Below are 23,955 nucleotides of genomic sequence, written 5' to 3'. Positions count from 1 at the left end.
AATCTCTTTTCAGGAGTTCCTATCTGACATGGCGATGTGCGAGGTGGATCGATTCATGGACCGTGAGCACTTGATCTTCCGGGAGAACACGCTCGCCACCAAGGCTGTGGAAGAGTACCTCAAGCTGATAGGTCACAGATACCTCAAGGACGCTATAGGTAAACCTGAACATCACCGTGTTTCCTATTTCCTGCTGAAAGGGTGAAGAGAATACGTGTAAGTTTAAAGTAAATCTGATATTGTGATATGTTGATGTCTCAGACCTAACGACCTAACTGCCACTTAGCAAAGTTAATGTCATATTTTAGAGTCGACATAGTTTTACATCTCCCATTCTCCCAAAGTCCTTTTATTTTTTGTGGAGGCAGCATTTTATAAAAAATTGAGCTGAGGAACAAAAGTTTAAATGTCGACAGATATGAATCACTTTATAATAACTTTTATGCAAATACATCCAATACAACATTGTTCTTTTATTTTATTCAAAAGTTTAATCTGCTGATTAAAGGTATTTTTTTATGTACATAGAGAATACAAAAATCTGTACCCTGTATTTTTATGTTTAAGTCCCATTATGTGTAAATATGCGTTACAGTTATATTATTTTTAAGTTTTAGACCAATTTCATAACATCTAAGCATTCGTCCTTTAATTTAGTTTCAAAGACACAACATAATATAAATTCAATGTAGGTAATGACATATTTCCTCTTGTCCCTAGCCACTTGCAGATTACAGTAGAATGAGCTGAAGTAGAAAATATGTATTAGTAAGATTTGCTTGTAATTATTTCACTGTGATTAATTATTAACGCAGATGGTTGCTTCCTCCTGAATATTGTTCAGGCTGTGGTTTCACAGGAGCAAAGTGTAACATACATGTAAATACGTATTAAATAAAATAAGATTAAAGTAGCTCAGCGCCACAAAGGCAGACCAACATAATCTGTTATTTCACATTTGACATCGTAATTATAACTTGGACGAAGGGCTAAACAGTCAGAGACATAAACACGATATCACATAAAAGTAGTTGATGATGCATTTGTAGAAAGTCTGTTCTTTAACTTCCAGGTGACTTCATTCGAGCCTTATACGAGTCTGAGGAGAACTGTGAGGTGGACCCCATGCGTGTCCCGCCATCGGTTCTCGCCGACCACCAGGCCAACCTGCGCATGTGCTGCGAGCTGTTACTCTGCAAGATCATCAACTCTCTCTGGTCAGTTTGTACCCGCAGAGAAAGTATATACCAAGAAAAGTGTTTCATTATAGAATCAGAAAAAAATACATAATTTTCAATTAGGAAAAGAAATATACATACAGAAACAAAACGTGTAAATATGTTAACAGATGGTTTGATATGAATATTTTAACCTCTTCTTTATCAAATTATCAAAACTAAGTAATATCAATTTAAAAGCTTTATTTTTGCAATCTCTCATCTTGAAACTAATTATTAGAACATTATTATTCAGTGTTTTTTCCCAGTGTTATAAAACATCATCATGTTAGTCTCTTTAGAAAGTGTTTTCTAAATATGTTTTTTATTCTGAGCACGGTACAGTCCAGTTATTTTCCATACGTCTTTGTCTCTGGACCTTGATGAGATACAATATTTTTACGTCACACTCCTCCTGGACAGCTGGTGCTAAAGTCATTTTCCCGTTCCAGCATATTTCCCCGCGAGCTGAAGGAAGTTTTCGCCTCGTGGAGAGCCAGATCTGCTGAGCGCGGAAGAGAGGATCTCGCCGACAGCCTCATCAGCTCCTCCCTGTTCCTCCGCTTCATGTGCCCAGCCATCATGTCCCCCTCCCTGTTCAGCCTGATGCAGGAGTACCCTGCTGAGCGCACGTCCCGCACGCTCACACTCATTGCCAAGGTGATGCAGAACCTGGCCAGCTTCAACAAGTAAGTGTCTGTCATCGCTTTTCCTCTAACCGCACTGCAGAAGCACTTTCACTTGATTCTGTTGTAGAAGTACAGACTTTAAGTCCAGTTTATAGACTTAACCGTCAACCGGAAAAAAATAAATAGATTGATAGACAATAAGTATAATATTTGTTTCAACAGTTGACTCTTTATTCATCAATATGTAAAAACATTAACATTAGACCCTTTATATTGATTGATGTATTGCTAAATTCATCTTTCAAACCTAAACCCCTGCACATGTTAACTGTGTAAACATTAGATCCATCCACTATTTCGTTGTTCTTCACTCTTCTTTGTCTGTCACTCAGATTTGGACCCAAGGAGGAGTACCTGTATTTCATGAACGAGTTCCTGGAGATGGAGTGGGGCTCCATGCAGCAGTTTCTTTACGAGATCTCCAACATGGACACTGGAGGAAACGCCGGAGGGTTCGAGGGCTACATTGACCTCGGCAGAGAACTGTCCATGCTCCACAGCTTACTGTGGGAAGTCATGGGCCAGCTGAGCAAGGTGGGCGGAATAAAGCTACGATACATGTGGAGAAGATTTGAATTAAATATTTGATAGGATTTGAGTTGAATACTGATAAATATTGAAAAAATATTATTTAACTATGAAAAAAAAGAGAATTTCATACCTAAATATTTAAACTTGATGAAACGGAATTTCACTGTAGTTTCAAGTTAATGAAAGATATAAATACTTCAGCCTTAAATATCCTCCTGGATATCTCTGGATGACATTTGTAGTTAAAGAACAATGAAGTGAGTGATTTACAGCAGCCCTTGGTCCGTGGTTCAGTTCGGGAACACTTGCCTCCAGGAAGAAAATTTTATAATTCTACACAAACACTGAATAATGATTTTAGGAAAACACAGATACAACTTCAGTTTTTCTAATACACATTCCAGTACCTGAAATAAGGATATCTGTCAACACTGAGTCCAGATCAGACACTAAGCTGTCTTTTCTCACAATTAAACTTTGAATTCTGCAATAGAAAATACCTATGTTGGTATTTTTTCTAACTGTGATCTCTTGGAGGATCCTGGATGTGAACATTGAAATCTTGGTTTCCTTGATTTCACAACTATATCTGTGTTTTAGGACGCTATTCTCAAACTGGGACCTCTACCACGGTTGCTGAACGACATCAGTGTCGCCCTGAGGAACCCACAGCTGCACATGCCAACAAATCACCAGCCCGACCGACCGAAGGACCGACTCTTCTCACGGCCGTCTTTCAATCGCCTCATGTCCTCCGATTTCCAAAGCCTGATGATGCGTGACTTAAACAGGTATCGTGGTTTCTCCTGATCAATATTACAAAAGGAGTGAGAATTCAAAAGCTTGAAACAAAAAACTGGTGCATTTCTAAAGAACCCATAATACTCCTCTGGCTTTATAAAGTATTCTATCAATCCATAACTGTCTGCACCATCTGTTCCCACACGCTCTTACCTAAACCCTGTTTCCTCTGTGTTTTAATTCACGTCAGCACTCTGCTACTGTCAGGAGACGGTTGTTCTAATTACAGCCTAACTGTTTAAATTAGAAGTCTTTAAATGAGAGTAAGAGAAAACAGAGAAAATATCACAGGATGCCAACGCAGCTATTTTGTGTTTGCTATTAGAAGTTCCTCCTACCAAGCAGTTGTCTGCTGGGAGCTAAGTCTGCCGGAGTAAACACCGAGAACGACACATCTGCGATTCCTTGTAGCTCAGAGTGACTGACAGGATGGAGTCAGGCCTCATTCATCATTCATAATGAAACATGAAGTTCTGACAAACCTTTAAATCCTAGAGGCATGTGTGAAGGTTCAAAAAATCTAGAATCATGGGCAGGGTTTTGAAATGTGAACGTGAACCCAAGATTCCTGTTTTCAAACTGAAAGACCACGCGCTTAAATAATGATAAGAAATAATTAAATCTTAGCTCATAACCCTCAAACCATGCATCCAATGATGATGAGGTTTTTTCTCATATTAGTTACATGATGTTCCTCCTCTTTCCTACTCTCCTTTCCTGTCAGCTCAGCTCTCCAGTGTCCTCGGTCTAATTAAGGTACAAAACATCCCAAAATACTTTAAAACACAGGACAGTATGCAGAATATACCACTTGGGACTCTTCATTGTGTGCTCACATTTTTGCTTCCCTCCCCAGGGCCCATACAAATTAATATTTAATGATTAGATGCAAAATAGTATTCAGTTGGTATCACTTGTTTTGTCTCTCTCTGTTGCTTCTGCAGTTCAATAGACATCTCTCGGCTGCCGTCCCCTACGACAGGAGTATCCGCCGTCGAATCCCTCTCATCCAATCTGAACATGAGGCGCCACGCAGAACGAGACCTCCGCTCGTCGAGGGAAGTTTTTTACGTGACCCGTCCACCGCTGGCTCGATCCAGCCCTGCATACTGCACGAGCAGCTCGGATATTACTGAACCTGATCCAAAGGTATGGTGAGAAATGGACACGAGTTGTTTATTTTCACTCTGGTGTCATAATTATGAATCTTTTAAAGCTCTTTTGAAAACTCTGTGAGTGTGTTTGAGACCCCAGAGTAAATGCATTAATTTTAAGTCCTCTACGTAGTGATCGGAGGCCATCCGTCCATGCAATATATATTTAAATTCCAAAAGGTTAAAAGCAGAAACTGTCTCTAGGTCAAAGTTTTCACACTCCTGATTTTAGAAAACAGAATTTAGTGACTAATTCAAATTAGTCACTAAAGGTCCAGTAAAGCAACTTAAAACAACAAAGATATTCAAAGTGCTTTATATAAGATAGAAAGATTTAAAAGAGGAGATAAATAATAATCAGCTTTTATCTCTGGAGAATAAAATATACAGAGGGAACATTTTTCATTCTTGCAAATACTCCTTTTTAAATCTCATTAATCTACAATCACAATTTTTCTTTTGTGTCTCAGGTCCACAGTGTGAATAAAAGTGTCTCTATGATGGACCTTCAGGACTCCCGCATGAACAGCATTTCCAACCTGAACTCGGTGGGAGACATGCTCACCTCCTCTCAAGCTTCCATTGCCGGGCTTGGCCACAGCTTTGGGAACCTGGGCGGTCCTCTTCGTATGGGAGGGCATATGCCGGCGGGCTCGTCGGGCTCTGGTTTGAGGCTGAGCCAGATGGGCCACATCGGGGGGCCCACAGAATCCATCTCTCAACAGCAACAGCAGGCAGCAGCGGCCATGCACTTCCCTCTATCCTTCCAGAACCCGCTATTCCATCTGGCCGCCCAGAACTCTCCAGCTCAGTCTCAGCAACCTCCTCCTCCTCTCCTGCTCGCCCCCGAGCCTGAGAATGGTCACCATGATTACACACCCGCCTTTGGCAACAGTGCTTTCTCCCGCAGCGAGGACTTGTCCGGCCTGCGGTCACAGAGCAGTCTGGTGCAGCCCAGCATTGTCCACTCACACAGCTACAGTGATGATTTCACCCGACAGAATCACAATAATGACTACGCCTGGCACCAGCTGTCGCTGCAGGTGCAGGTAGGAAACTCTCAAATTATATTTGTCTCTTACAGAACCTTTGGTTTGTTAAAAGCTTAGTTTTCGCATCAAGAAACACAAAAAACGTAAATATGATGATTACTACTGTGGGTGACAACCAAAATATTACAATCCCCTAAACCTGTGTATTTAAGTTCATTTATTAATGCAACATCACACTTCTCATGGTAAAATTGGTCGACTGCACTGACCAATGAGGCACCAACATCTTTTATATTCTACTATTATATGTTGGAAACATCAGTGGAACTGCTGGTTTGAATCCCTATTTTTTCCGCAGTTGCCTTACTTTCAATCACTCAAATGAAATACAAGCAGCCCCAATGTTGGAATGAGAACTTTATCGCCTTTAACATCTCAACATGACTCCCTCACCTCCTCTGCTGAGCTGTGTAGGGGGCTTGACATCTATCACACTGTGCGTGCTTGTGTCAACAGAGCTGGAAGCTAGTTTAAGGTCACTAGAGCAGAGAGAAGTGTCTTAAGTGTGGACAGTACAAATATCATCATATTATATGTACTTAAAACCTCAGCCTGCTGCAGATCAGACGTAGATCTGCTGATGAGAGATGTTTCACTCTAATCTAAACTGTGCTAGACTGTAGTTTGAGCATTTACAGTTAAATCATATAAATTAAACCCAGGAGATTTTTGTATTTTGTTGAATGTAGTGACTGGTGGACTCGATCACATTCATTAGTTTACTACAGCATGTCCGTGTAAAATTATAGTGTTTAATGACACTGTCATGTTGTCTTCAGCTATTTCTGTCCTGCTGCGTGGGCCTTAATGGAACAAACATCACAAGAGCGTCCTGTTTTATTAATACAGATGGTGCGATCAGGACTGTGCTTCATGCATTAATCTTCCATCCATACATCCAGACCTGCACAGTTACACATTTTCATTTTTAGGTTCTGTGCTTCTTTACGTTAAATTAAATAATTGATGCTACAACTTCTCACAGTTCTTCTTATGTTGAGGTGAATCTACTCCAATTAATTATCAGACTAATGTCACATCCATTATTTAATGTCAAAAACTTGTGTAACTACCAAACACAAAAGGTCTTGACTGTACTCTCATCTGAGTCCCGAGTCCAACCAAGGCATCAGCATTCGGTTTTCACGCTCCAGAAACTTGAGCTCAAACTGTCAAAACATGTTAGAAAAAGCCATTTGTTAAAATTGAATTTGGAGCTGCACCACCTCATTGAGTTTGTGATGTAACATTTATTCTTATTTTATCAATTTTAGCTTATTTTTTAATGTATTTCTATTAAAAAACATACTCTTTATGTGTCTTTTTATATTAGCTTGTACAATTTCTATTTCTTGACTTAATGTAATTTTAAAGGCCGTATACTCTAGTGGTGTGATACATAACCATCTGCATGTCCATCCATTTATATTTGTTACTTATACTTGTTTTAATACAGATGTCATTTAGTTTTTGTTTGTAGAAAAGTTTGTGAATCTGTTTAAGAAAGTGGTGAAATTATATAATTTTTACATAATTTTTTACATGGGTCAAACACATGGGGACTTGAGGAGTAGTCATGTGCACAGCTGTAGGCCTCTTTGTCTTACTGGATTTTGCCACTGGGGGGCATCAAAGCTTGTTCATTTCAAATTCTCTATAAAACTATCTCAAGAAACTAATTTAAGTGAATTCAGTAAATGAGTTTAAGCTTTTCTAATTTCTTTGTGTGTGTGTCGTTTAATTCTCTGCTCTCAGGAATCTCTCCAGCAGCAGCACCTGATGGGACTCGCATCACAAACCCCCACTGGGACGGGCACCCCCGCCTCTCTGGCTACGCCTCCCACCACAGTCCATCCTGTCCGCCAGTCATCCATCGCCCCGCCACAACACCTCAAGTCCCAGCGGTCCATTAACACTCCGGCCACCGCCACGCCTCCGAAGGTTCGCCCGCAGAGCAGGAACCTCCTCCTCAACTCCTCTGAGGCAAACTTCAGTGGCAGCCACCCGAAACAACGCCAATCTCAGCAGCTGCAACAACAACAACAACAGCAGCAGCAGCAGCAGCAGCAGCAGCAGCAGCAACAGCAGCAGCAGCAGCAGCATCATCAGCAGCAGCAGCAGCATCATCATCAGCAGCAGCAGCATCATCAGCAGCAGCAGCATCATCAGCAGCAGCAGCATCATCAGCAGCAGCAGCAGCAGCAGACACAGCAGCAACAACAGGACACACAGCTGTCGGTGACTGACAGTCCAGCTCCTGGGCTTCCGTACCAGACGAGCGCTGCCAAAGAGAACCAGGGCCCGTCAGCAGCTGCAGAGGAGTCAACTGACACTCCGACGAAAAGCACCAAGAAGCCTCAACAGCTGCAGCCTCCACAGCAGCATCTGCTCAAACCAGTTAATAAACAGGTGAGTCGAATCTCAAACTTTCTAAAAACCTTCAATAATACTGTGTTTTCATTGTCTCTGCTCACATCACAGAGTAGATTTAAAGGTTCAGTGTGTAGAATTCAGTGACATCTAGTGGTGAAGTGTCATGTTGCAGCTGATTGCCCCTCACATCCCCCTCCCCTTCCAAACATGGAAGAGAACCTGTGGAAATCTTCAGTTTTCATAAAAACGCAAAAGATGTTTGGTTTGTCCAGTCTGGGCTACTGTAAAAACACTGGATTATTTTATATTTGCTTTCTGCCAATAGATCCCTTTCACCTGAATCTTACACACTGAACCTTTAAAACTTGATTTGAAAACCTCCCACTTCAGTCAAACACACTTCTATTTTTAGGACATGATTCAGGCTTCTGTTTAGAATCTGTGTTCGTGTTCCAGGGTTCGACCTTGAACACCCCGGCCCACAACGAGCGGACTGTGGCCTGGGTGTCCAACATGCCACATCTGTCTGCTGACATCGAGAGCCTGCGGCCGGACCGGGAGGGTCAGCTGAAGGAGTACTCCAAGAGCATGGATGAGTCACGATTAGAGCGGGTTAGTGTGCTCACCTGCTTCCCATGATAGTGGCTAAAAATAGAACAGTTTCAAGTGTGTGAATGTGTGTGTGTTGTAAATATCACACTATTTAAAGTGAGAGCTTTACAGGAAGAAGCAGATTCAAAGAAACATTATCTTGAAGGCGTATTGTCATCATCTGCTTCCTGAGAATAGATATTTTTTCTTAATATGTGATGCACACACTCTAGTACCAAGTGCAAAAATCTAGTACAGTACACTGGCAACTAAAAAAAGCTGCAAGAGTCAATTGCTTAAAGTGAAATCATGGATTTCATTGATCAATAAATTGTATGGAAGATTCACTTCTATCTTCCTGGACAGAAATATTATGGTTTGTTTAGATTTGAGTTTATTTCCTATATATTTAGACACAAATCATAAATGAAGTGTCAGTTCTGCCAGCTGATCTATCTAGAACCATGTAGACTAAATACTATCAACAATAAACTTCACTTGTCAAAAACTAGGTGACTAAGAAACAAAAGACACCCGGACCTACTGGAAGCATGACTTTGATATTTAGTTAAAACAGTGGTATAGTTTATTTTATTGTACATAAAGTTAATTTGCATAAAGGCATTTAAATCACCCCATGTAGAAATGGCATCACTAGGTAGCATAAGTTTGTTTGGAGAATGAATGACTGATGAAGTATGAAGTATTATATGACTGTTTTTTTAATATATTCCCTGTTACAAAGTGGTATTTTAATTTAAAAGAACCGCACAGTAATGATAATAAACTTTATTTATAAAGCACTTTTCAGGTGCACAGTGCTTCACAATAAGAAAGACAGCAAATCATAAAAAAGAAAAGAAATAAAACAAACCAACTGCCCAGTTAGAGGTAGGAGAACATTTGAAGGTACTTCTATCAATGTCGTTAAATAATAAAAATAAACAACTCACCAACACACACCAAATATTGTTCAGAAGCTGTTGATCATGAAAGATTCCTTGATAAAAAATTAAAAATGCCAAACTACAGACTAAACTACGCTTCTTTCTCTGGTGAATCTGATCTATTATTCCAGTCATCATATTATGTGAATCCCACTGTTAGCAGGAACACATTTAAAAATAACACCTCAGCACCTGGTGACACTGTTTCAACTGGTTCTGCCATAGTGCGATTCTATATCAGAGCTTTAACTGAATCAAATGTGAGTTAGATAGTTGTTGCTGCTGTTGTTCATTTTCTATAATTAACTCTCAAACTCTTTCCTGTATTACGCAGCCTTGTCTGCACAAGAGATCTTTGCCATCTGTGGTTTATAGATAAATAACTCATCATTCAGGAAAATTGCCACAAACAAGTGATTTCTATATTTCCTTCCTCATTCAGGTCAGAGAGTACGAAGAAGAGATCCACTCCCTGAAAGAACGGCTGAAGATGTCTCATCGCAAGCTCGAGGAGTACGAGCAGAGGCTTGTGTCGCAGGAGCAGACGACCAGCAAGATCCTGCAGCAGTATCAGAACCGGCTGGAGGACAGTGAGCGCCGTCTCAAGCAGCAGCAACTGGAGAAGGACTCTCAAATCAAAGGCATCATCAACAGGTGACTAGTGTTCAGGTTGAAGTAGGTAATAGAAGGAATCGAACTTAAAATCCACAAGTGCCTGAATTATTTCCGGCTGTACATCTTTAAGTGACGTGCATTGACCACAGAGATACTTTACAGTCTATTACCGCTCCTCATGTTCGTGTGACCTGGACAGGCAGTGACTGGGAACTATATCACAATTTGCTGTTGCTTGAAAGAGTAGCAGGTTGTTTTCGGTGACACAAAAACAAACAACATAAAAATGGCTCAACACATCTACGAGGGAAACATGCAACGTAAAGGTTTGAAGTGGTGACCGGCTGTCTCTTCCAATTCTTTTCCTTAAAACAAAATGTTTCCGAGCTCAGACAGGAATTCATACGTTTTCCACTGAAATACAACTTGCACTTGGTGTCATTTGAATCTGATTGAAAAAATTTTTTACAGTCTGGGGTAATACTTTTATTTGCTTTCTTGCTGAGAGTTAAATGGAAAATAGATATAACTCTCAATTTATATATCACCATGGTCAACCTGAACTCTTCAAAGCTTTTGCCGTTGCCATGGTTGTTGACGGCCAATTTAGTACCCAAATGCTTTTTGTTAATAATAATAGTAATAATAATAATCACAAAATTCAACATAGTCCATGAAATAAGAGCATGAATCAGGCATTTTTCATTTTGCATCAATATTATTTATAAGTTATTCAATTTCATCAAGTTATTCAATTTCATCAAGTTATTCAATTTCATCAAGTTATTCAATTTCATCAAGTTATTCAATTTAATTTTGGTGATTTAAGTCACATGTCATTGTCTTGTTTCCAGCACCCTAATATTAGAGACTCCACAGGACACTTTATCGTACACAGACAAACATCTCATCAGAAAGCAAGCAAATAAATGGATTATATCCCAAAATGTGCAAATGTAGCTGATTTAAATATCATGACAAATACAGAAAATATGATATCCACACTTGATATGAATTCATTATGAAGATAGAAGAAACTAAGCCAGCCTTGATTTAAAGTTTTACAACTGGAGTATCATGGAGGTCACATCTAATTTGGTAGAAAGCCTTCTGTAGAGTTAACTTATTCTTAAATACGTTTCCTCTGAATTCAGATATGGCAGATGGGTGCACACTTCACTATCCTGCACACACTCGTAAGTTTCCACAAGCTGACAGCTGAATTTGAACTGTCTGAACGTTCTGCAGGCAGCTCAGCTTGAGCTTCAGGAGGATAGATGAACGTGCCCGGAAACATGTCAGGACCTTAATATCATCATATGGCCACATAATCCTACAATAAATTTGAAGAACGCCGGCTTCATAATTCTATTTTTGTCAACCGGTTTGTTTGTCTCTATTTTCCCTGTTGTCAGACTCATGGCTGTGGAAGATGAGCTGAGAGGGGGTGCCATTCCTGATATTAAGCCTCGAATCCTCACAGACCAGGTTTGTGCCTGTGTCTACATCTGTTATCATCTCTATTTGCCAAACCAAGTCTTGTCCTAAAGAAAAAAAAAAAAACACTCTCACATCATTATCCAGAGCTTTCGCATAAGCCAGTGCAGGGGGAGAAGCTTGCAGCTGTCATGCACGTCACCTTTTCCCATCTTTTCAAGAAGTCTGTTCATGTCACGTCTGAGATTTCACCATTTTACTGCACAATCAAGAGCTGGATGGAGCTTACAGAGGTTATTATGTTTGTGTGAAGGAATAAGATGTATTCAGCACTTAACTTAAAGGTTATGTTTTACCACATGATGCATTCATCATTAGAGTAACCTTGTCCGTGAGTCACCAGCAGCATCACAGTAATTCCTCAGGGCTCAGCCTTATAAATGCACTATGTGGGCTGGATTGTGATGCAGGTGAAGAGGCTATGCTTGTGTGTGTGTCTGTGTGAGTGTGTGTGTCTGTGTGTGTGTCTGTGTGTGAGTGTTCACTTGTGCCATGTTTACTCCAAAATGACTCAGGAGAAACATTTGCTGCCATTGAAATTCGCTGTCACCTTCCTCGCAGCCATCAATATCAAGGGCAAACAGACATAATTGCCTCTTGGAAAATCAGACCGTTTATAGAAACGTTCCGCTGGGTCTGTGAGAGAGTAATTGTTTTTGCACCAGACTTCTCAAACAAATACGAGTGAGCGATGAGGACGGATCCAAACTCTGCAAACAGAATTAGAGTCTAGTTTGCGAGCCGTCCTCTGTGGCTCAAAGTCACGGCCAGAGGAAACACGCTCACACGTGATAATTGAATGCTGCATCGCTTTGAGCTCATTTAAAATAAGATGTAACTGCTTATCAATGCTTTTGCTTCAGATGTGTGAGAATGAACAGTTTTCACATCCATAGCAATTGTTTTGGGAAATATGTTTTTTTTTTTTACTTGGCCAAGGACTCAGATGACGATTAGGCTACAGACAGCAGCTGGTTAGCATCGCTTTGCTAAGCACAAAGACTGGTAGTAGAATATTGAGGCTGGGGCTCATGTGCTGGACTATAATTAGCCGGGAGCACTGGCTTCCTGCAGTCTCTGCTGGTTGCCTGGCAATAGATCCCAGCCAAGAAATATCACAACCCCCCCTCTCTCCTCATCACCTTCAGACAGAGCCAGGCTAGCCGTTTCCTACTGTTTCCAGTCTTTGTGCTAAGCTAATTACATGCTGGCCCATTATCCCACAGACACGTGAGGGGTATCCAATAGTGGAACAAAATATCGATACAGCAACATATCGTCATCCTGTGTTTATCGCTGTATTGTGATATTATCGTTATCGTGGACAATTTATTGCGTATCATATCGGGAGTTACCCTGCGATTCCTGCCCCTAGTATCCAATCTCTGTAGAAAGTGAATAAGCATTTAACCCAAAAATAAAAAACTGTTCCTTTAAACCTGCACCTTTATGAGGTTTTAACTGCAACTAGTAATTTCACCTGTTTTCTCTCCCCTCAGTCTATCAGCCACGGCTATGGTGGCCACCCAGGATCCTGACTGCCAATTCCAAAGTGACCAGAGTTCTTGATGGTCATTTGAGCGTGAGAAGACTCAGATTCAGATCCTCTACAAAAATATAAAAATAAAAACACAAAGAAGAAGCCTTGCAGTGGATCCAGCAGGACGACTTGAGGCTTCATCTCCCAACGCTCTTAAAAATGAAAAACTTTGCACATATTCAAACTTTGCCTGTACCAGAACTTGACAATCAGTTTAGAGTGAGGACCAACATGTGCGGTGAATCTCCCGCACACGTTGACTGAAATATAAGCCAATGCCACAATAACGGCAATACTGATCCTATTGAATTTATTGATTTGATCGGGGGAGTTGAGACTAGAAGTGGCAAGGGTGAGGGTTGAGTTTTGATTTCTTTCCCTGTTGCAAATGCCACATTCGCTTTTCACCTCAGTGGCTGCAGACGAAATACAGAAAAGGCTTTTCCAAGCACAAAATCTCGTCATGGTGACGAGGAACGAGCCTGTTGTTAAATCAGAGCCTGAGCAGAGACCTGCTGTATATTATAACTACTTGACTCTGATAAAATCTTTAGTAACATATTCTCACTGCAAAGATATTTGCACTCAGAGAGGTGGTTATCATGAATGATTTTTGCATCTTTTTGCATTGTTTATATTACAGCTATCCTACGTGAATAGACACCAAACAACTCCTACAATCAACGTATATTATATCTGCTTAAAAAACAATCTAAATCTTGTTTTCCTGTGGTGGACAGTATAAAATCACAACTACAATCTATTACATTTCTGTTCATTAAACTATTTCTTAAAGCTACACATTTTTTAATAATGAAAAATCATCTTTTACAAAAAAATGAGATCAAAATGCTTTGTTCACTTTGTAATAATAGTGATGATCACAATTATGATCAAAGTCGAATGTACAATATTTCAAATAGTGACGCAAAGTGCTGTATGAAAAAATATTACTTAGTAAAAAGGAATTTAACTGAATATAGAGTTTAAAGGGACAATGCAGACGACCTTTGACCCTCAGCCTCATCCAGACCCTCTATGAACAGGTGACCCACTATCATCCAACCTACATGCCTTTGTATCTTTACCTGCGACTATTCGTTATCCATTGTCAACTAATTTCTCAATATGCAAATAAGTTAGGCAGACTCGATAGCGAAGGGGAACATAGAAGCTACGACATTAACATCCTGTCACAGCTGCTTGTAAGTGGGAATTTGCTGCGTCTGTTTGTTTCACGTTGCATATCTTTTCTGATATTTAATTGGCATTGACATACAAATTACATTAAATTAGTAAAATACTTGAGAGAATTATTTGCAGAGTAGTTGATAAAAAAAGGAAATCGTTAGGGTCAGGGTTGTTTGATTCTGGTTGAATCTAAGAAACAGTGTTGGTTAGGGTGAGGGTCACTTTCTGGGACCATCCTAAACTTAACCCCAACCTCAACCACCTTGCCTTTAGCTCTCTAAACCATGTAGTCGTTTGTCTGCATGTGGCGAATCATCATGATAAATCCCTGAACCCTACCCCTCTACCCCCACAGTCAGTCTGAAAGAACCCTAACAAAGCTTCAAAGTAATAAGTCAACCTCTTCAAAGTTATAAATCCAGGCCTTTCACCTCTCAGCCCTCCACGTCTGCTTTTTGATTCTGTTCACGTTGATTTAGTTTCACAGCACTTTGCAACATTGCTTTGAAAATTGCGATATAAATCCATTTTAATATTGATGATTGTAAACACAACGTGAAACTGGAAACAAATGATATGATAGGTAAGTATAGAATTACTCATCTGTTGTGTTTGTCTCTGAAGCATAGATGTGCATCATTTCTTCTGCATGAGCTTTTTCTAAAACATGAAGACGAGTAAGTCAGTTTGCAGTCAGATATTCTAATGTACAAAAAAACTGGGCTTTCTTCTGGGAAGGCATCTTTTTTTTTAAAATTCATTCCAACCTGATGACTCTTCCGTTATTTTTCCAAAGCGGGTGGCATTCAATCTTTTGCATTATATAACCACAACGTTCTGGGAGGATTGGACAAACAAAAAGACGAGAGACGGCGAAACAACAGAACAATGATGAGTTTCTACGCAGGGATGTGTAGTATATGTGCATAGGATTCGACTGCCTTACAGTCCGTGTCACAGGGCCCAAAATAACAATGCAGACACAAAACAATTTGTAAACTTTGTATATTAAATGTCATTTTTTTGTAGTCAGGTGATGAATTAATAAGCAGTGTGTTGGTTAACTCCGTATGTTAGTCAGAATCATTTATATTACAGATTTCATGGTTGATATCATTTATCTTAACCTCTTGCCTTTAAAAAGACATTTTATTTCAAGATAAATATAAATGACACAAAATTATATGTTTATGTTACCACAAATGTATAAAATAGCTTACTGTATATCTATTCTTATATGTAAAATGTATTCAAATCAAGGGTAGGCCTTCAGGCATGTTGGACGTGTGGTAAACACTGACTCTTATATATTATAACTCTTAATGCTGCAATCCAGAAACTACAGTGCCCTGATGTGACTGTGTTAAGGGGATGAGGGTCGAATGAATTCCCAGCACTTCTGTCTCAGATGAACTAATAGGGACAAATTCTTATCATATCTTTGCCAGTGTAGTGAAAACCAAAACAGCTGTGGTGCTTTCTTCAATACTGGATTGCAGTTTTAAGTCATCTTCTTTTCAAATATGTGTTTATTTCTTTATCCTGCATTGCAATACAGTATTTTGAAATGTTATAATGCACTTCTGTTTTCATTTTACAAGAAGCTGCAATCCATAAACTGAGGAAAATGATTTTAAAGACATAAAAAATATATGTTATATATATATATATATATATATGTTAGACCCATATATTATTGAATCTTCTCTGTATTAGCTGCAGTGGTACAGTGTGCTACCTCTGAACTCTTCATACCACAACCTGAGAGCATACTTTATTCCATTTGCCCCCTTCCCCCCCAACAAAGCTTATTTATTTAAGAGACAATTCTGAGAAAAAGTGTTAATTTTTTCATAACTAGATACAAAAGTTTTAGGTTTAATTTTGGTTGCTTGTTGTTAAGAGTTTCTATATAAAACCTTTGCCATCACAGGGCCATTTCTAAAGTTCTGTCCTGTTTACTACTGCATTTAAGTGCCGTTACCGTAACATTCATATGAATCCTTTTTATTAATGGGATGAGATTGATCGTGTTCCAGGAATCTGTCAGACTCTCAGGTGTTAGGAGGAACACAGAGACATCTTTTAATACCCTTGATGCCAAATGCACAAAATATTGACACGCAATTTTTAGCGAGTGAGCATTAAAGCTAAACACATTTCAGAAAGGACTTGAAATGAGGGTTTTGTGCTATAAAGGTAACTAATCTGCTTTTCTTTTGGTTGGTTCCTGACCCTAAAAGGAACCAAGAGTTTTGTTTGTTGCTCCAAATGAAAAATGTGATAAATACTCCACTGTAATATAAGTTGAAGTTACGATGGAGGAAGTGCTTTATGTTTACAGAGTCGTGACATTTTACAGGATGTAAGAACCTTTGTTGACCCAAGGGAGAAGAAGAACTGCCTTTTTGCGGGAGCTAAAGCAGGACCTAATAAATGATATGAGATATCTTTGTTTATTTTGAAAAAGAGGTAATTAACAATCAACATATTTATGTTTATAAAATGGATGTATAGCATTTTGGAATCTAACAAAGTATTTTTCTTGGCAGCTATTATTCTGCACAATTGATCTACTGTGTTACAAATATTAAGTTGGTGGGGTTTCTGACTTGAATTAGGCCTACTGGATGTAATACCTTCATTTACTTGACATTTCTTTTGAAATAAGCCATGCCCCATGGATAAGCCATACCCTCCAGACCCCTGATGTTATATGGTGGATGTTTAATGTTGGTAGTTTTATTTACAATGGTAGTTATTGTGGGTATGATTGCGCTTGTAATGATTATCATTAGTGTAACTATACTTAATTGATATGATTTGTTTTGTTTGAACAAAGGGAATGTATTCATTTTTAAGGTGATTTCTGAGTGATTTCAATAAATTAATAAACCCCTAAATGGAGATTTTTATTATTTATCCATGTTAAGAGTGTGTGGGATCAGTTTAAAATATGAACAATACCACCATCTTGTGGTGTAAAGGGACTAAAGACAAAAAATAGCAGAAACCTTTTAGAAAAATGTGCAGAATATTTTTGAATAATTTATAAATATTCTGAAATTTCACTCAAAATTACAGGACAATTACCATAAAGCATTCAATAGAATTTTTTATGTTGATGTTGAAAATGCTGAAAATTCCAATTTAAATTGTTATGAAAAATTCCTCAAATATCCCCCAAAATAATTAAAACATTTTGTGAAAAATACATACACACATAGCACTGTTAACCTTCTTTAGTATCCACTACTCTTTTTTTAACACTTCGCTCTGTTTTGCCAAAAAATTCCTTTCCTGCTTTAATTTGATATATTAGCTATTTACGTCAGTCTGACATAAACAGTAAGATTTAGGTTTATATATATTTTTAATTTATCTCTGTAAACAGTTTGAAAAAAGGGCATCAAACACTAATCCACTGACTAGACTAATGATAACACAATAAAAATGTAGATTAAAAATATCTTTATTTGCTTCTCGAACAAGCGACAAAAAAGGTTTTTCACTCTTGACGATTTAAAACTAAGACAATAACAATCCAGATGTACAGTGCAGTATATTGTTGGTCCAAACTACAGTAGTAAATATGTGCACAGTAATTTTATACTAATAATAAACCATCTTACACTATTAATAATCATAAGAAGGAGAAGAAAAAGAGCAATAGTGAGGTTGCGTGCAGTTGTGGCTTTACATAGTGGACACTGCAGTTGGGAGTGTTGACACTGGTTTGTGTGTCTTTGTGTCAGATGGAGTTGTGTGGCTGTATGTGTTGAGAGGAACAGCCACTTGCCCAGCTTGTGCCGATGACACCTTGGACACAATGGCCAGACTCAACTTGAGGAGCACGTTGTGGAGCGCCAAGCGGTATTCTTTTCTAACCAGGCAGTAGATGACAGGGTTGAAGCAGCTGCTGGTGAAGGCCAAGCAGTTAGCCAGAGGGAAAAAGTATGTTTGAGCCGAGTAGAACGAAGAGCTGATATCAACGATGTCGAGTTGGATCAGGACACCCCAAAGCGTGAGGACATTGTACGGGAACCAGCAGACGCAAAACGAAAGCACCACCACCGCCACAGACTTTGAAATGTCAGACTTTCGCCGAGAACCTTTCAGTTTGTGGCGACAGAGGAAGCGCAGCAGAAGCAGGTATGATAGGACTATGATGGTGTAGGGCAGCAGAAAACCCAGCACCATGCGCAGGAGCTGGTTTATTCCGAGCCAGGCTGTGCCATCTGGGAAACGGAGCAGGCACGCTGTGTCGTTGCCACTGCCCACGAGGCTCAGGTCAGCAAACACAGCTCGGGGCACTGCCGCTATCAGTGCTCCGGCCCAGATAAAGGCTGTGGCCACCGGAGAAGTGCAGGATCTTCTGCACAGGGAGGCTCTGGGTTTGAGAGCAGTCGCCACGAAGCAGTAACGGGTCAAACTCATAGCTGTGAGGAAGAAGCAGCTAGCAAAGACATTCAGTCCAGTGAGTAAGGACACGGCCTTGCACGTGGCCAAGCTAAAAGGCCAGCTGTAGTCCAGCGCAATGTCCACGGCCCAAAACGGCAAGGCCAGGGAGAAGAGCAGGTGGGCCAAGGCTAGGTTGAACACAAAGAAATTGATGGTGCCAGTGTTGATGGTGTGTGTGGAATAAAGCAGGAACATCACCAACAAGTTCCCCAACACTCCGGCAGTAGCCACGACGAAGTACACGACGGAGATGATGATTCGTAACCAGGGGGATCCATCATCAAGACTCTCCAGCCCATTGTCATAACTTATGTTGTGGAAATTTAGGTGGGAGTTATTACAGAACAGGCCGATGCTGCAGCCGCTCAGGATGCTGCGGAAGAACTCAAGTCTCTTGAAGTCAATGTTTGACATTTTGACAAACTGTTGATGGTCAATGTCGACACGTATTATTGAAAATGTTGATCTCTCGTCCTCCTTTTGTGAGGAACAAATTAAAAATGTGAGGTTCTGGTTGTCAGTTTATTGGCTGACAGTCATCTGTCCCTGAAAGGAAAGCGGAAATCATTATTACATAATGGCAGCCACAGTTTATGAGCAAATAAGTAGATTAGTCTTGTCAGATAAACAGATTAGGCTAAAGTGTTAGCCACAGAGTTAGCTAATCTTATTCACATCTCAAAGAAATAAATGTCTCTGGGAGGACACACAAATAAACGTATTCCACATTTTGAAGTAGAAAAGCCTGCGAAGAATCTTCACAGATAACTCCAACATATTCTGTGACATCATAAACATAATATATAATATTCTGTAAATGTCTATTGCCAACATTTATCAAGAGTTTGAAAATTAGGAGTTTTACATTTAATATGAAATTAAACAAATATATCTGGAGTTTAAATCAATAGCATCTGGAACAATGTCCCAATGTTTGTCAGGACGATGATATGGCAAATTTTGATGTCATTTTGTTAACTCACACACTTTGCAGGAGCTTTTTAAAAAGAAATCACTTCCTTTATTTAATTTTGTTTACATTCTTGTAACGATCTAAATCAAATAAAAAGCAAAAGCTGCCATCTACATGTGTGATTTCATTTTCAAGTCAATATTTGCAAGAAAACAACCAGCAAAGTGATTAGATAAGTTTAATTAGTATGATTTTTGTTAAACTTGTTGATTTAAAACAGTGATGAAAGACGTTCTTGATTAATTCTCATATGCCACCACATTTCACCATGACAAACTACAATGCACAAATCACTTGGAAAACAAAGATAACAATGACTGTTAAAGGAAAATGTACCAAAAAGACTTATTCAATTTTTGTCCTTCACTTTGTTTTACATTCAACAATCCAAGCTACCATTTATTTCTTAGCTCGAGAAACAGTGGAATAAGTAACTAAAACATTTAATTTGCAGAGATGAGTCAGGACTGTGGTTTGTTTTGAAACAAGAGTTCACAGAAATAAAATAGTTCAATATACTGAAGTTGTTTGGCCTTTATTTTCAGATTGTCCGTTTATTACACAAATTCTCAGCTACATGTAGAAAAAATTTAACTTACCTGGATATTTAACATTGGAGGCAGATCTTCAGTATTCAGAGAGTTGTAGCCACCAGCTCTGCAGCGTAACACAGAACGACAGCAACAACAATATGTTTGTCACCCACCCTGTTTTCATGCTCCACCCAGCATCATCATTTCCACTCTGCATATTACAAAACACCTGCTCCACCTTAAACCCTAAAAGCAAAAATTGATAAGGATGGAATAATAAAATAAAAAACAATTAAACCAAAGAATTTTACAGAAATACCAACACATTTTTTTTGGAAACTGGACCATTGGCCAAGTTAAGAGTTTCAATTTTTGTGTTTTGAGAAATGAATTAAAGAACAGATTTTTTTCTTGAATCTCCTTGGTTTATGTATTTTAGTTAAATAACTCCCCCCGTATGTTTTATTTACTTTAACACAAATCTGGTGTAATTGCAGCATCATAGAACAATGAAATCATATTTATAATATAATCTCTTCTGTTAATGATAATAACCATGTAGAATATATGTATGTAATTTAAATATGTTGTCCTAAATGTGAGTCACTAGTGATCAAATCCCTGAAATTAAAAGTATGTGTTCTACATTTGCTTGACCTTCCTTGTTCCTTCATCTAACTGTAACCTGCTGTTTTTTATGAATTTAGCTACTTTTGCTGTTGAGTATTGTTGTTTGACTTTTGTTAAAGCACTTTAAAAAGTGCCACATGTTAAATAATTAAATAAATAAGATATGCACCAGTTTGAGACTTGTCTTTCTTTTTGTTCAGATATTTATTGGGGTTTCCCTCATCCTTATTCAATCAACCCTGTATGTAAAATTTCTTGATATCATATCAATGTTATCCATCTGGGATATGCTGTTAATATTAATCAATATCAAAGGTTAATCGTTCATATTTTATCCATGAATTTGATAGTATCATTTCAGAGTAAAAATGTCATTATCTGTGGGTCTTTGCATGGAAGAACACATCAGGGGTGTTAAATGCAGTCTGACCTCACGTACAGCTAAAATAAATGAGACAACTTTGACAGAAAATTAGGCAATTTGCTTTTTCCTCTTCTATTTATATCTGTTGTGTTGCCTTGAGATTAAATTGAGCAGCAGAGATGACTCTTCATTAAGAAATGTTGATAGTGGAAAGAACATCAGCACTGACTGACTAAATGAGATTAGCCTGGAAGAGGCGGAAGCGTGGGGAAGTTGATTAATGCTGCTCTGAACTGAGCCATCCTCATAGAATCGCTGGACAAAAAAGCTCCCACACTCGCAATGTTTCCAATGAAACAACAATAGTTTTGCCAGTTTTTCTCATTGACATATCTTTACCTTCATTTTATTGTAACAAATGAGGTTGCTACACAGTGATTGAAGATTGTAACTTTAACTATAAACCGTTTTATCAGTGTTTGGATCAGACAAGAATCTTCCCAAGTTCTGTAAAACTGTAGATTAATGAATCCCTGCACATTCAAAGCGACATATCTGTTAAATTTACTCTTTGGAATGTTACAAAAAATGCCATCACCTCTAAAACTCACTAATTAAAACGTTATAGCTCATTCATTGTAATCTGCATGAAACCCAAAGTGTAAAAATGAGGGTGTAAGTGCTGGAAAAATAATTTGAGGTGTAAAGGATTAAGTTAAATTTTGGACAGAGACAGGGGTTTTCTCTATGCTAAGCTAAGATGACCACAAGTATACACATCTTAAATAAGTCTTGGTAAGAAGGTGCAGCTGCACTGCAGCATGACTCAAAACTCATTAATTAGCAATCCATTCAATTTCAATCAACTCACCCTAATTCTTTGATTTCCCAGGTTTTTATTCCGTAGTCTCCTCTCATATTTAAAAATGTGTTTTGTTCTCATGCACAATCAACTGAAAAAGACAAAAAATGTCCCAAGAAGAAATGTTGCCTTTTTAAACTCACATTTGGTGTCAGCTGATCAGAGGTATATTTTAGTATCCACTTTTATAAATGGATTACATACTGGGGTCCATGGAGTCTCTAACACCATGATGTGTGCACTTCTGAGCACGGCAGCTGAGTTGAGTGCCATAGGTCTGTGAGGACAGTGTTTTGTCGCCACCCATTGTAAGAATGAGAATACAACACTTGTGTCAAAGAGAGGAGGAAGAGGAAGAATAGGAGGAGGAGGCCTGGAGTGGGCTCCCCTCAGCACTCACTGTCTGTTAAAGTGAGCCCTCTGGTGACAAATGTTAGACCCAACAACCAAAAGCCTCCACTCGCTGTGTGATGGAGTTGTTCAGGGAAGGAATATGAACACAACTTGAAGACACAACTAAATAAACAGAATCTATCAGTCAAACATTTCAACCAAATTAAAATCAAATTTAAAACTAAAACTTCACACTTCAAAAGTCAACATAAAGCCTTAGGTGGAGGTGTTGATTTGCGGAGTTGGAAATCAAAGCAGACTTATTAAACTGACAATGTAATTAACAACTGAAGAGATGAAATCTGTCCAACTGTCAGATTCTATTGTGCAGCCACAAATGAATCCTGAGATGCACAACAACACAGAAATATGCTGCATATTCTTCAATTATCTGCCAGTTTATCAGCTCAAACTGTCACATACTGGTGTGTCTTAAAACAACGGATGCCCATATGAATACTAAACAGGTTTTACTTGCTGTAATTATTTCTCTACTTCTACTCTGCTGACCTGTATGTCAGATCAAAGTGACGTCTTTCCTCAGTTAGCATGAGCTTGAAGCTTCATCAGTACCAGAGCAGTAACAGACCAGAGGCTCCTTCAAGTGTTGAGGTGATCATCCTGCTCTTGGTATTTTATATCTTTAAAGCAACACTATGTAACATTTACTGATTACCAAGAGCGCCCCCTGCAAACACACATGGGGATTCATTATTTTTTGATCTGTGGTCGAGCAATTACATGATTTTCATTGAGAGAAAAAACAAATGCTATCAATCTTCTGACCAGAGCTCTGACTTCAATGTTCACTTAACTGAAACGCAACTAAACGGAGGATATTACCCATGATGCCTGGCTTCCTAAACTAGAAAACCTGCCACTGTAACAAATACACCAAACTCTACTTAGAATCCTTGATAATTCAAAGGTTTCCAAGCTGAATATTGGAGATAAACACTGTTTTTTGATGACTTATAAGTATTTTTAACTTATCAACAGTTTGGAATTACTCTTGACCTTGTTGGGTCTGAATCAGACAGTTTCACAAGAGATGGAAGCTGCACCATTCTTCCATTCCCAACTCATTGCACCATAAAACAAAATTTGAAGCTGCTCATTTTTGTCATTGTTGATATTATTACCTCTGCCAGGGAAGTTATGTTTTACTGCTGTCTTTTTGTTTGTTGGTTAGTTTGATTGTAAGCAATATTACACAAAAACAATAGAATGGATTTGCACAAAACTTGGTGGAAGAATACAGTTTGGGTTTTGGAAGAAAAGATCAAGAGCTATTTTTTTTTAAAACTTTCTTTCAAAATGTTTACAGTTTTCCCAGGAAATAGCAGGCGAATGTTTTATTAACGTGTCTATCTTTATCTGTATTGCGTGTAATGCACTTTGAGCTGCATTTCTCATATGAGAGGTGCTATACTGATATGTTTATTATTACTATTATTATTATTATTGTTGTTGTCTTTGTTGTTTAACTAGATCCCACTCTCCTGCGCTTTTATACATTTTATTACCTTCTTTCTTCTTTT

At 38.7% G+C, this 23,955-nt stretch overlaps 2 protein-coding genes across 4 annotated transcripts in view; one reads left to right on the top strand and one right to left on the bottom strand.

Moving 5' to 3' along the window:
• Positions 1-17,101, top strand: part of syngap1a (synaptic Ras GTPase activating protein 1a) — a 34,428-nt gene extending 17,327 nt beyond the window's left edge. For 2 of the 3 annotated variants that reach the window (XM_069516671.1, XM_069516669.1), the window contains 12 exons: positions 14-158; positions 1,073-1,217; positions 1,670-1,906; positions 2,239-2,440; positions 3,038-3,228; positions 4,183-4,387; positions 4,863-5,441; positions 7,200-7,853; positions 8,274-8,429; positions 9,798-10,009; positions 11,386-11,458; positions 12,967-17,101. In XM_069516671.1, the coding sequence (XP_069372772.1) occupies positions 14-158; positions 1,073-1,217; positions 1,670-1,906; positions 2,239-2,440; positions 3,038-3,228; positions 4,183-4,387; positions 4,863-5,441; positions 7,200-7,853; positions 8,274-8,429; positions 9,798-10,009; positions 11,386-11,458; positions 12,967-13,005 (2,838 nt within the window). In that variant the 3' untranslated portion in view covers positions 13,006-17,101. The remainder of the gene's footprint in view (positions 1-13; positions 159-1,072; positions 1,218-1,669; positions 1,907-2,238; positions 2,441-3,037; positions 3,229-4,182; positions 4,388-4,862; positions 5,442-7,199; positions 7,854-8,273; positions 8,430-9,797; positions 10,010-11,385; positions 11,459-12,966) is intronic. The other variant, XM_069516670.1, reaches the window with a different exon arrangement.
• Positions 17,102-17,746: 645 nt separating this feature from the next.
• Positions 17,747-22,036, bottom strand: LOC109638791 (relaxin-3 receptor 1-like). The gene is made up of 2 exons (XM_069516383.1): positions 20,232-22,036; positions 17,747-19,205 (listed from the first exon to the last, which is right to left on the bottom strand). Exon 2 carries the CDS (start codon positions 19,071-19,073, stop codon positions 17,895-17,897), a length of 1,179 nt encoding a protein of 392 aa, XP_069372484.1. The 5' UTR covers positions 19,074-19,205; positions 20,232-22,036; the 3' UTR covers positions 17,747-17,894.
• Positions 22,037-23,955: the final 1,919 nt, after the last annotated feature.

The sequence above is a fragment of the Paralichthys olivaceus genome, chromosome 20, assembly GCF_024713975.1.
Source record: "Paralichthys olivaceus isolate ysfri-2021 chromosome 20, ASM2471397v2, whole genome shotgun sequence".
In the NCBI taxonomy this organism is placed as follows: Eukaryota; Metazoa; Chordata; class Actinopteri; order Pleuronectiformes; family Paralichthyidae; genus Paralichthys; species Paralichthys olivaceus.
The sequence above is the reverse complement of the archived record's forward strand: the minus strand, read 5'-3'. Positions and strand labels throughout refer to the sequence as shown.